General features: G+C 38.5%; 1 protein-coding gene across 8 annotated transcripts in view; it reads left to right on the top strand.

Annotated features, from left to right (window-relative positions):
- Window positions 1-14,149, top strand: part of LOC128685720 (GDNF-inducible zinc finger protein 1) — a 464,801-nt gene that overhangs the window by 227,974 nt on the left and 222,678 nt on the right. The window contains exon 6 of one of the 8 annotated variants that reach the window (XM_070088045.1): window positions 11,451-11,906. The exons of the other annotated variants lie outside the window; for them this stretch is intronic. Within the exon in view, the coding sequence (XP_069944146.1) occupies window positions 11,451-11,762 (312 nt within the window). The 3' untranslated portion in view covers window positions 11,763-11,906. Of the gene's footprint in view, window positions 1-11,450; window positions 11,907-14,149 lie in introns of those variants that run through there. 8 annotated transcript variants of the gene reach the window in all.

Consider the following 14,149-nt stretch of genomic DNA (forward strand, 5'->3'; position numbering starts at 1 on the left):
ATTTTACTAGTACTGTTTGGCTACAGCTGACCAAATTTGTCTTGATACTTTCTTTCTCATACAGTTAAACTTTAAGGCATATCAAAATATTTCATCTTAAAATAAAAATATACTATTTACATTTTCTTGATACAATAATCCTGTATAGTGTATTTTAACCTCAAATATTTTATTTCCTTTTGATAAAACATGATGACATTGGGAAGACAATTGTGCTGACACAAACTTCACAATAAATATAGGGAGCAGTACCTGCAGTGCAGATTTTTAATGCTCATTTCTGGAATTCAAGTTCACTTATGAGTTATGTCATATTACCATTAGATAACTATATGGTTTGAGATGCAGTTGAACCATAAATTTGCAAGTGTTGTATTCCAAAAGGTCTTGTGAATTTGGAGTTCATGAATAATAATAAAATTCTATCTGTATTATCATAATTTTTTAATGATTTGGTTTTATTTTGTGTTTCAGAAGATATATTGCTTCAATCTGGTTAATGTTTATATTCATAAAAAAAAAGATTACCTAAGTAAAAATTGTTGACATTCTTATGAAAAAAATTTTATTTTCTTAACAAAGAATGATAATGGTCTTAAAAACGTATACAGTGGACCCTCAGCTAACGATGGCATCACCTAACGTTAAATCCAGCATACGATACATTTTAATGCAAAAATTTTGCCTCGGCTAACGCTAAAAAACTCACCCTATGCGATTCGTTCGAGATGCGTCCACGTGTGGCCTGAGCATGCCTCAGTTGTCCCATGGGTGCCAGTGTTTACAAGCCAGCCAGTGTGGTCGCATCCATGCAATCGGAACATTTCATATTATCACAGCGTTTTTAGTGATTGTACCTGCAAAATAAGTCACCATGGGCCCCAAGAAAGCTTCTAGTGCCAACCGTGTGGTAAAAAAGGTGAAAATTACTGTGGAAATGAAGAAAGAGATAATTGGTAAGTACGAAAGTGGAGTGAGTGTCTCGGAGTTGGCCAGGTTGTATACCAAACCCCAATCAACCATCGTTACTATTGTGGCCAACAAAACGGCAATCAAGGAAGCTGTTCTTGCAAAAGGTGCAAGTTTGCTTTCGAAACAGAGATCGGAAGTACTCGAAGATGTTGAGAGACTGTTATTGGCGTGGATAAACGAAAAACAGATAGCAGGAGATACCATCTCTCAAGTGATCATATGTAAAAAGGGTGGGGAATACGTACTATCGTACCACGGCCAGCTGCTGCTGCACCACCGTCAGCTGTTGCTGCACCACAGTCGGCTGTTGCTGCACCAGTCAGCTGTTGCTGAACCACGGTCAGCTGCTTTTGCACCACGGTCAGCTGCTGCTGCTCCACGGTCAGCTGCTGCTGCACCACAGTCAGCTGCTGCTACACCACCGTCAGCTGTTGCTGCACCATGGTCAACTGTTGCTGCACGAGTCAGCTGTTGCTGAACCACGGTGAGCTGCTGTTGCACCACGGTCAGCTGCTGCTGCACCACAGTCAGCTGCTGCTGCACCACAGTCAGCTGCTGCTGCACCACCATCATCTGTTGCTGCACCAAAGTCAACTGCTGCTGCACCAAAGTCAGCTGTTGCTGCACCACGGTCAGCTGGTCCTAGTGGCATTAAAAGAAGAAGGGAAGTAATCCCGGAAAAGGACGTGCTACCTAAAGTCCTAATGGAAGGGGATTCCCCTTCTAAATATTAACAACTTCCATACTCTCCCCTCCTCCCATCCCATCAATCATCACCAGATCTTCAATAAAGGTAAGTGTCAGTTTGTGTGTATTAAAATTAATATTTCATGTGGTAAAAAATTTTTTTTTCATACTTTGTGGTGTCTTGCACGGATTAATTTGATTTCCATTATTTCTTACAGGGAAAATTAATTCAGCTAATGATAATTTCAGCATACGATGGGCTTTCAGGAACGGATTAATATCGTTAGCTGAGGGTCCATTGTATTGTCATTCGTAAGAGAGAAAGTCCAGAAAGAGAAGAGAGTTTGGTATGGGGAAGCTATTGAGAGCATTTTGAATAAAATCCTACGCATACTTTTCAGTTTAATGGGCTAGGTGTCAGGCTAAAAAAAAAAAAAAAAAAAAAAAAAAAGTAGGTACATAAAAACTCATTAATAATAGAAAATATTGATACAATCCTCTTGGGTAAAATTGTCACATAATCAACTCTTACAAATTATGAAACTTGTGAATTTAGGGACTCTGTACAGATGTTCCTAGACTTACGATGGGGTTATGTTCCGATGAAGCCGTTGTAAGTCAAATATGAATATGTGCTAAATAAATAAGTAAATAAATAACTAGTCACTGAATAAGTAAATAAACAAATAATTACAGTAACTAACTAAATGCTAGTATTGAAAAGTAAATGGAGGAATATAAGAGGTTGTTGAGGTGGTTTGGTTATTTAGAGAAGATGGAACAAAATAGGATGACTTAGAAGGTGTATTATTCTGTAGTTGAGGGTAGGAAAGGATGGAGGGGGGTAAAAGAGGTTCTGTGTGCAGGGGGCTTGGTCAGGCTGCAGTCATGTGTGAGTGTGTTTTGAGTGAATGGAGATAATGCTTTTTGGGACCTGATGAACTGTTGGAGTGTGAGCAGGGAAATATTTTGTGAAGGGTTTCAGGGAAACTAGTTAGCCAGACTTGAGTCCTGGAGGTGAGAAGTACAATACCTGCACTTTAAATGAGGGGTTTAGGATATTGGCTGTTTGAAGTGACATCTAAACTGTTGTATCTGAGCGCCTCTGTAAAGATAGTGATTATGTGTGAATGATGGTGAAAGTATTTTCTTTCGTTTTTGGGGCACCCTACCTCGGTGGGAGATGGCCGATGTATTAAAAAAAAAAATGTTATGGATTTCCTACTTTCATAGTGTAATTAAGTTTCATCTCCAGAATAATTGCTTTCACACCATCATAAAGTTGAAATCTTGTAAGTTGAACCATCAAAAGTCAAGGAGCACCTGTAGTGTGTTGTTTGTGTTAATGATCGTTGTTTATGTCTGTTCATTGATACATCTTACTAAATTGTTTGGGTGTGTAATAAAAGTAAAATAAGTTATTTTTTAATCAGTACACAGCCTGCACATAAGAGAGAGGAGCTTATGACGACGTTTTGGTCCGACTTGGACCATTTACAAAATCACACTGACAGAAAGGATGTATGTACATGTACGTATAGTGTTTGCCAAGACTGGAGTCCTGGCATGGGTCTTAATCTTGCTATGACCTGTCTTCTAGACACAGAGGAGAGGAGGAGCCAGTATATATAGGCCAACTGAAAGGGACAGGACAAGAGAGGTAGAAGGAGTAATAGAAATAAGGCAGGTAGTGGAACTAGTAGTACTACTTCCACTACTTGCCTCACCTCTATTACTACTAATCCTCTCACCTCTCTTGTCCTGTTCCTGCCAGCTGGCTTATGGATACTGGCTCCATCACTCATTTCTGTTAATGTCACTTTGTAAATGGTCCAAGTTGGACCAAAACATCGTCGTAAGCTCCTCTCTCTTATGTGTTCGTTGTTTGTGTATTGTTCCAGTGATGGTATTGTGCCTTTTTGTTCTGTTTTTTTTATCAGTATTGATTGATTTAGTGATTTGTGATGACTGTAAATATTTACAACAGTACTTTAATTAGTCCCATTGAAACTATTTCCAAAGTTCATTTGAATTTGTGATGTTTGGTCACTACTGGTAAACCAGCTAGAGTTTCAGTGTAGTGAACGTGTTTTGTTCTTTGGGTCACCTTACCTAGGTGGGTCACCCTTCCTTGGTAAGTTACTTACCTTAATAATAATGACTTTATTTCTAATTAATGTAAAAAGCCCTTATTATGCACAACATTTTGGGCAAACTTAGACTACATAGTTTAACACATGTAGTACAAGGTCTTAGGCTACATCGTTTTTCTAACAGGTGTAGTCCAAGGTATTTTCAGGAGTTAAAAATAGTTAAAATACAAGTTACAAGAATATTAATTAAAAAATAAAAACTGTACGTAATTGACAATTTGCAAATATATTAGTACTTCAGGTATCAAAGCCCTATCTGGGGTTACTTCACGTCTTTGTCTTTTACTGGCACTAGGACCAGCTTCAGAGTCACTGGACCCCTGGCGCACAAAAAATCTGTCCACAAAGCTCTGTTTCTGGCGTCACTTTAAGATTTGCCTAAAATGGAACAAAACATTGTCATTGACCATGTTGCAGACATGCCTCATCACATTGTGTATGTCACTTTGCTTCTTAAATCTGTTGAACCAGCCTTTGCTGGCCTTAAATTCACTAACAGCAGCACTCTTCCAGGCATTTTCTTTACGAGATCCGCATGCAACTGCCATGCCTTTTTGCAAATTATCCCCTCCACAGCACTATCTCCTGCTAACTGTTTTTCGTTGATCCACACCAACAACAACTTCTCCACATCTTCAGTTGTTTGTGATCTCAGTTTCATTAGCATATTTACCCCTTTCACAACATCAGCTTCCTTGATTTTTACTTTCTTTGCCAGGATGGAAATAATTGTTGATTTGGACTTCCCATACATACTGATGAGCTTGGCCATACGTATGCCACTTTCATATTTTGATACAAGCTCTTTCTTGAACTCTATCATGTTTCTCACCGTCTTTACCGAAGGGTGGGCACTCTGAACTTTCTTTGGTTCCATGGTGGCTTATTTCGCAGCTGCACTCAATAAACAAACACCAGAAACGAGTGACAAATGCAGACTGAATCAGGTATGTGTGAGCGGCTGCATCCTGGGCGGGCGGACATGTCTGATACAGACAATTTCCGAGTGGATGTACGAAACCCGGGGTAAAAATTCGCCAAGAAAAAGTGGTTGAAATCTGAATTGTACGATATTTGGGCCGGACGAAAACCAGGGTTCCACTGTACAGTGCATTAATGAAATTAAAAGAAACCCAAAATTCTTTTCTCATTCAAAATCAAAGGCAAAAACTCCATTGAATTCCAAGTGTTAACAGACATTTGGAATTTTATCTTGTGAATTTTAACCAAATTTAATATTCCATATTTACATGAAATTTAAAAATTAAACTTATTTATCTTTTGATTGTTGCCTCTGGGGCCCTTACTATCTCTTCCATGTCAGTTCATTGCCTGAATTTTTGTCGTAATATAAGGTTTTTTTGAAATCTGATCCTATTTTCTTATATAGAAGATAAGAAAGAAGGAGCACTGCAGCAGGCCTACAGGCTCAAGCTAGGCAGGTTCAACTCACACTGACCCAACCCACTCATGTACAGTGGACCTCCGGTTATTGTAAACCCAAATCTGATGATTTCCAAATTCATTTTCCCCATAAGAAATAATGTAAATCCAATTAATCCATCCCAAACACCCAGAAATATTAAAAACAAATATTTTTTTTACATGAAATATACATTTACCTACACAGAAAACAATGAGACATGAAGAATAAAACAATAATAAAATGACACCTTTACTGAAGACTTGTTTATGTATGGATGACAGGAGGAGGGGAGAGGATGGAGGCATTATTATTGTTTAGAAAGGGAATCCCCTTCCATAAAGACTACAGGTACCCAGTCCTTTTCTGGGGTTACTTCCCTTCTTTGTTTTTAATACCACTAGGACCAGCTTGAGAGTCACTGGACCCTTGTCGCTCAAAAAAGGGTTCCAGAGAGGTCTGTTTCTGGCATATGTTAGGAATTATGGTGGCGGCAGGGGAGTGTTGGGAGACAGGACAAGATAGTCTTTCAATATGACACTAATATCAAGTCTATGGCATATTTATCTAGCACAATTCATCTAATATGACATAATAAACAATATTAATAACATAGAAATATGATATACTCTAGATTGAATGAAATATGTTATTATGTATGTGTCGAGTGATGGTGTGTTGATGTTGTTGGGTGTATAAAGGCCACTGAAAGATAAGCCTTACATAGTCGTGGTGAAGGCGGCAGCAAGAGGCGGCGGTGTTTTCAGTAGCCCTGTATACCTCCAACAACATTGGAAGAGTCAGTTTTGTGCTGTCCTTTTTCTGTTGATTAATTGCTTAACTTACTTGCTACACTCTTAATGATACACTTTATTGCTGGCTGGCGCTATAACCTTTATTAACTCCTGGTGCTTTAGTATCATACATACCGCAGAATCACTGAAGAAGGTACATTCTCTCTCTCTCTCAGCCCTTTACCAAAGGGCTGGCTAGCACTAGGAACTTCTTTGGGGCCCATGGTGGCTTATTTAGCAGTTGCAAGCACTAAAAAGAATGGAATAATACGAAGGAAAGTATCATATGAACGTGTGGGATTATACTCAGTGGCTGATAAACAATGGCATACTGAGTGTTGGGCTACTGTTGCCATGCGGACGCGTTTGGGACGATTGACTTACTGAGCTCAGTGATGATCACTGAGCCAATATTTTGATGAAAAAGTGTTACTATTTCCGAATACAGTGGACCCCCAGATTAAGTCGTCATCGGAATAAGTAACATTCAGAGTAAGTAACATTTTTTCGTCAAAATTTTGGCTCAGTGAATGTCGCTGAACTCGGTATAAGTCATACGTGTCAGGGTCTGAGCAGCCCCGACACTCCATGTACAGCCAGTGTGCCATTGTTTACCAGCCAGTGAGTATGATCCCATGTGTTCATACGATACATTTTGTATTATTCCATTCTTTTTAGTGCTTGTAACTGCTAAAGAAGCTGCCATGGGCCCAAAGAAAGCTTCTAGTGCCAGCTAGCCCTTTGGTAAAGGGCTGAGAGAGAGGGAAGAATGTGCCTTTTTCAGTGATTCTGCAATATGTACGATACTAAAGCAGCAGGATTCTATAAAGGCTATAGTGTCAGCCAGCAATAAAGTGTAGCATTAACAGTGCAGCAAGTAAGTTAAGCGATTAATCAGTAGAAAAAGGACAGCACGAAACTGACTCTCCCATTGTTGTTGGAGGTATATAGGGCTACTGACTAACACTGCTGCCTCTGCTGCTGCCTTCACCACCACTATGTAAGGTTTATCTTTCAGTGGCCCTTATACACCCAACAACAAAAACACACCACCACTTGTGACATTTTAACCCTTTGACTGTCGCGGCCGTATATATACGTTTTACGAGGTGCCGTGTTTGACGTATATATACTCATAAATTGTAGCGGCTTCAAATCAAGCAGGAGAAAGCTGGTAGGCCCACATGTGAGAGAAAGGGTCTGTGTGGTCAGTGTGCACCATATAAAAAAAATCCTGGAGCACGCAGTGCATAATGAGAAAAAAAAAACTCTGATCGTTTTTTTTAATTAAAATGCCGACTTTGTGGTCTATTTTCGTATAGTATTTATGGTTGTATTCTCGTTTTCTTGGTCTCATTTGATAGAATGGAAAACATATTACAGAAATAGAGGTGATTTTGATTGATTTTACTATAAAAAGAACCTAGAAATGGAGCTCAAAGTAGGGGAAATGTTTGATTTTTGCCAATGTTCAAAAGTAAACAAATGATGCCATTGTCCAATAAATGTCCAACTAGCCATTCTAATATGCAGTCATGAATGGGTTGATGTTATTTATACAGTTATTACAGCATTGCAGTAGTCTGCATAATAGTAAGTCTAATATTTTTTGTTTGAATAAAAATTCAAAATAGAAAGCAAGAGTAATATCAGAAGGGCCTGGAGACGTGACTGATGAACAAAGAAAATGTTATTATAGAGCCAGGAATGTCTGCATTGTTCATTCTGGACCTTATTTTGAAATTGTCATATTTTTTAGTTTTCGTGAACTTGGCCAAATTGCAAATTTCTGACCACATTATTAGGTAGTTGAAATCAGTAAATGGGCAGTTTCTTGTATTCAATCGATAGAAAAAATGAAGTTCTAAAGAAATAGCTATGAGTTTGGGCGACTGGAACAATGGAATTAGCCGAAAATAGGGCTCAAAGTGGGCGAAATTGCCGATTTGTAAACAGCGCCGAGGTCGCTAACTTCGCGAGAGCATAATTCCGTCAGTTTTCCATCAAATTTCGTTTTTTTTTGGTGTCATTACAATTGGGAAAAGATTCTCTATCATTTCATAAGAAAAAATATTTTTTTTTTTTTTTTTAAATTTTGCGACACCAGGAGACACCTCAGGATTGGGGGTTGCGACAGTCAAAGGGTTAATGACATATTTTATTCATTCTAGAGTATATCATGTTTTTATGTTATTAATATTGTTTATGTAATATTAGATGAATTGTGCTAGATAAATAAGCCATAGAGCTGATATTAGTGTCATATTGAAAGACTATCTTGTCCTGTCTCCCAACACAATTCCTAGCATACACCAGAAACAGACCTCCCTGGAACACTTTTTTGAGCGACAGGGATCCAGTGACTCTCAAGCTGGTGCTAGTGACATTAAAAAACAAAGGAGGGAAGTAACCCAGGATAAGGACTTAGTGCCTGAAGTCTTTATGGAAGGGGATTTCCCTGCCAAACAATTGTAAACTCCTCCATCCTCTCCACTCCTTCCGTCTTCCATACATCACCATGTCTTCAATAAAGGTAAGTGTGATGTTATTATTGTTTTATTACTCTTGTATCATTGTTTTCTGTGTAGGTAAATGTATATTTCATGTAGAAATTTTTTTTTTAATGCTTTTGGGTGTCTGAAACGGATTAATTGTACAGTGGACCCCCGGTTTACGATATTATTTCATTCTAGAAGTATGTTCAGGTGCCAGTACTGACCGAATTTGTTCCCATAAGGAATATTGTGAATTAGATTAGTCCATTTCAGACCCCCAAACATACACATACAAATGCACTTACATAAATACAGTTACATAATTGGTCGCATTGGGAGCTGATCGTAAACCGGGGGTCCACTGTATTTCCATTATTTCTTATGGGAAAAATTAATTCAGAATAAGTCTAATTAGGGATAAGTCACTCTCTGGAACTGATCAGTGATGTAATTCGGGGGTCCACTGTACTTCTCTAACCTATTTTTAAAGCAACTCAAAGTTTATCTTCAATGGCTCTACCCGGGAATTTGTTCCACTCATCCACAACTCATTACAAAAGCACTACTTTCCTATATTCTTTTTAAATCTAAATTTTTTCTACTTTAACCCATTGCTGCAAGTCTGGCCTTGGTTAGACATTCTTAGGATATTATTTACTTCCTCTTTATTTATTCCTGTTTTACATTTATACACGTCATTCATATCATACCTAATTATATGCCTTTCTAGAGAGTGCAGATTCAGTGCCTTCAGTCTATCCTCATAGAAAAGATTTCTAATACATGAGATCGACTTTGTCATCATGCAATGTACATTTTCCAAAATATTTATGTGCATTCTGTAATATGGTGTCCAGAACTGTGCAGCATAATCTAAATGAAGCCTAACTAATAATATATAGAGTTGAAGAATAACCTGAGGACTCCTGTTACTTATACTTCTTGATATAAAGCCAAGAATTCTACTTGCTTTATTGCAAACACTTGCCCACTGTTGTCTTGGCTATAGATTACTGCTAACTGGAACTCCTAAATCATTTTCACATTGAGAGTGATTAAGAGCTACATTATTTAGTTTATAAGCACCATTGTTATTTTCTTTTCCAAAGCTTAGAACTTTGCATTTGTCTCTATTAAACTGCATCTACCACTGCATCAGTGTATTCAGATCTTCCTGTAGTGCTCTAATATCCTCATCAGAATTAATTTGACTGCCTATTTTAGTGTCATTGGCAAACTTGCTTATGTTGTTATTTATTCCCTCATCAATGTCGTTTATGTAAAAGCGGGTCCCGCTCTACAGCATTTTGCTAATGTATCAGTTTTCAATTATACCCATTCTTCATTTATTCAGACTTTCAGCAATAAATATGTTCACCACTCACTGTAGGCTAAGGACAAAAATAGTTTAAGTTAAATGATGTATGTACTGTGTATGAATTGTTTTAGGCCTAGCTCTATGGCTCACTTAACATAAGATAGTGTAAACATGTTATCAGGATTTTATTTGCATTTGGAAGTGAAAAAAGGCTGTTTCACTTTACAGTAGTAGCCTGGGACCTAACCTGCTGTATAAGCGTGGCATGCCTATATACTGTAAGCAACAAAGAGTCCAACACCACTTGTGAAGCATCCCCACTCTGATTTCTCCCTGTTTATGGAAATTTCCTGTTGCCTATCTGTCACCCATGCTTCTATCCTGTAAAAAATTTCTCTTATTGTGTGTGCTTTTGCTTTCCTCAACAATCTCCGATGTAGAATTCTGTCAAAAGCCTTATTGAAGTCCATATACGCAGTGTCATACTCATTATCATACTCTACCTCCTCAAGGTGAAAAAGGTTAGTAAATTTGTAAGGCAGGAATGCCCCTTTATAAAACCATGCTGAGATTCATTAATCAATTTATGTCTTTCAAGGTGGCTTTGAATAGCCTCAACAATTACTGAGCCCATCAGTTTTCCCACAATGAAGGTTAGGCTAATTGGTCTATTATTCGAAGTTAAGGACCTGTCTCGTGCTTTGTAGATAGGTATCACATTTGCCATTTTTCACTTATCAGGCACTATGCCAGTTGGCAGTGATTTGTTGAAAAGTCTAGCCAGTGGTTTACTAAGTTCCTTCTTACATTCCTTTATAGCCCTTGAGAACAGTTCATGGGGGCTTGGGGATTTGCTAGGTTTTAATCTGTTTTATTTGTTTGAGAATTATGTCGCTAGTGACTCTGATCATGCATAACTCTTTTTCGTCCTGAATACACTTAATTTACAGAAGTTCAAATTTAGGTTGCATGTAAGTATGCAGGAATTTAACTGACATACTGAGGGAGGTTTTTACTGCTGTAAAAGTGACATGGACTCTCAGTAATTCAATGGAGAACATGGAAAAACTTCTCAAGTGTTATTCTGCTTATACAATACATAGAAGTATTTCAGGAAACAGGGATGTACATTATCAATCAAGATATTCTACTTAGTACAGTTTATTTTTTGTCATTGCTTTATGTGCTACTGACCACTGTACTGGCTATTCAAGTGAATTATGTTTTTAATTCGGGGAGTTTGCAGTTTTCTGTTGCATGTCAAATGTACCGACTACATTTTATTTCCATTGAATATGAGTTTTCCATGATCCTTTACTACATTTTTGCCTTTGTTCATTGTTGTAGTTTATTTTGTGGGATGGTCAGTGATATAGGGTAGGATCAATTGCAATATCTTGCAAAGGTATTTTTCCTGTAAAACTTTCAAGAATGCTTACATATAAAATGCGATTGGAAATGAAATGTATTTATAGACTATCTTTAAAAATACTTTGTTGTATAATGAGGCAGAAAATGTTATTAGTTACATAATGGGTTTATCATAAGTGATTTTTATCTAGCTTGTTTATGATGGTAACTGTTGACTAAGGTAGCCAACTCCCACAGGTGGAGGTAGAGGGGGTTCTCCAGAACCCAGAAGACAGAGGAGTCATCAGCAAGATTCATCAGTGCCCATACTGTAAATACGCCACATTCAAGAAAGTCAACCTCACAAAGCATATACGTATTCACACTGGAGAAAAACCCTATTCTTGCCCTTACTGTCAAGCTAGATTTTCTCAGAAGGAAAGTTTGAAGCCACATATACGCATACATACAGGCGAGAAGCCATTTGCATGCACACAGTGCCCATATCGAGCTACTCAAAAACATAGTTTGATAAGTCATGTTTCAACGCATCATACACCTAGGAAGTAAAATTACCCTAGCTATAGTTTGTTTTAAAAGATGAGAGATTTTTATACTTTGTATATTATGTATACATTATGCATGTATGCAGTGGCATAGCCAGGCTCTAAAGTTAGGGGGAGTGAGCACGTAATAAAAGGCGCCATGACGTGTACCGAATAATTTTAAATTCATTATCCATTGTCATTTTGTTTTTAAAATGAAAACACAAGGACCATGCGGATTTAAATGAAGTACATAATTGTTATTTTGTATTTAAAATCAAACACAATAGGTAGCAAGTCTTCAGAAGGTTCCGTCTCTGATGCAGCAGACATCGTGTGCTTGCCGAATGAAAAGTAGGCATCCAATCTCTGGCATTTTGACATTTCTCTTTTTCATTTTGTATGAAGCAATGATATGTTTGTCTATGCCACAACAGACACCATCAGTATGTTGCAAGAATATATTATAATAATTTGATTTGGGGCAATGATTCTTGGTTCAGTTTTGATTTTTAGTTATCAACAAATGAGTTGCACAAATTTATGATCATTTCTCTTATGTGATGTGAAATATTTCATTATCTATAATATACATACAGTGGACCCCCGCATAACGATATTATTTCAATCCAGAAGTCTGTTTGGGTGCCGTTATAGACCGAATTTGTTCCCATAAGAAATATTGTGAATTAGATTAGTCCATTTCAGACCCCTAAAAATACACCTACAAAAGCACTTACAAAAATAAACTTACATAATTGGTCGAGTTGGGAGCTGATCGTTATCCGGGGATCCACTGTAATTGTATTCTACATTCATTAATATCATGTTTCAGTAATAGTGTCATTATATATGAAACTTACATATATCTGGGGTTATGACTTGTGACGTGAGAAAGATGAAACTCCATGGGATCATCCAGCATGAGAGAGGAGGTTATGATGTCATGGTTTGTTTTGGTTCCCCAGATGCCAAGGGCCACCAGCGCATAACAGGAGATTGAGTAGACAGTTCAAAACACTGGGAGGTTGGTCGAATAAATTAACGAGTCATGAAAGATCTTCCAAGGATACACGATAAAAAAGAAACAAAATTTAATGAGATTCAGCTTTTATCGCACAAGTGGACTGATGAGTTAAAAAATTGTTGAAAAGGCGCCACTTTTGAAAAATGTGCTGATTAACCCTTTCAGGGTCCGTCCCGTAGATCTACGGCTTCACGTTCAGTGTGCAAACCGTAGATCTATGCCAAAATTCTAGCGCCATCAAATTTAGCGCGAAAACGCTCATAGGCCTACATGAGAGAGAGCGGGTCTGCGTGGTGGGTGTGTGCCATAAACAAAAAATCTAGGCACCCGCATAGCATTGTGGGAAGGCCGGCTCAGTTACCCTTGTTCACCATGCCTCGTCGCAAGGCAGCTCTCACTCCAAGGAAAATTGGGACTCTCCTCTTCCTATCTGATAGTTCAGACACTGATGGAAGTGGAAATGAAGACGAATTCTTTGGCTTTGATCAGTTAGTGACCAAAAGGAATGACCAGGATATCGATAATAGCGCAGAAAACCCTGACGATCCTCAACCTTCTACGTCTTGTGTGGGCACTCCTCAGTCACGGTCAGTTGTGCCTCAACGCAAGAGAAAACTATTATTTTCATGTGACCAGGTCTCTGACTTCAGTAATGATGATGATATTGACGTGGATTGTGATTTTATTGCTCTTGACGATCATTCGAGCAGTGATAGTGAGGAAACACATTCACCAGTGAAGCGTCGGTATGTACGCCACAGCATGCACTCGGGTAGTGTACCCTATGCAGTGCCCAGGGGATGGAGTACATCCTGGAGTACATCCCGGAGTACATCCCGTGGCCCTACACCAGGAATAGACAGTGAAAGTGAGGATGGTGTGGCTACACTTGGCATAGATAGACCACAGGCATCAGTAGATGGTGGTAGTGATGATGGTAGTGCCACAGCCATGCGTGACTCACCAGCCCAGGCTGGGACCCACGCTGCTGACTCTGCAGTTCAAGGACAAAGCGGAGCGTCAACCACCAGCCCACCACAACCACAACTACCCACACAACCAGCCTATGATGTCCAGTATCCACCAGCAAACTGTATCTGGGATTGGCAGCAAAATCCCAATTTTGTTCCCAAGCCCCACCACTTTGATGACTCTCAAAGTGGAATTCTACCTACTTGTTCCCTTGGAAACACGGCCAATGAACTGGAATTTTTTGAAATATTCTTTGACCAGCCCTTGATGGAAATTATTGTCAGGGAAAGTAACAAGTATTTTGAGTACACCATGGCAAATACGATGATATCACCACAGTCAAGACTACACCGGTGGAAAGAGACGACTGTTGCAGAAATGTATTTGCTTTTTGCAACAATAATGCTTATGCC

The sequence above is a fragment of the Cherax quadricarinatus genome, chromosome 23, assembly GCF_038502225.1.
Source record: "Cherax quadricarinatus isolate ZL_2023a chromosome 23, ASM3850222v1, whole genome shotgun sequence".
NCBI lineage: Eukaryota > Metazoa > Arthropoda > Malacostraca > Decapoda > Parastacidae > Cherax > Cherax quadricarinatus.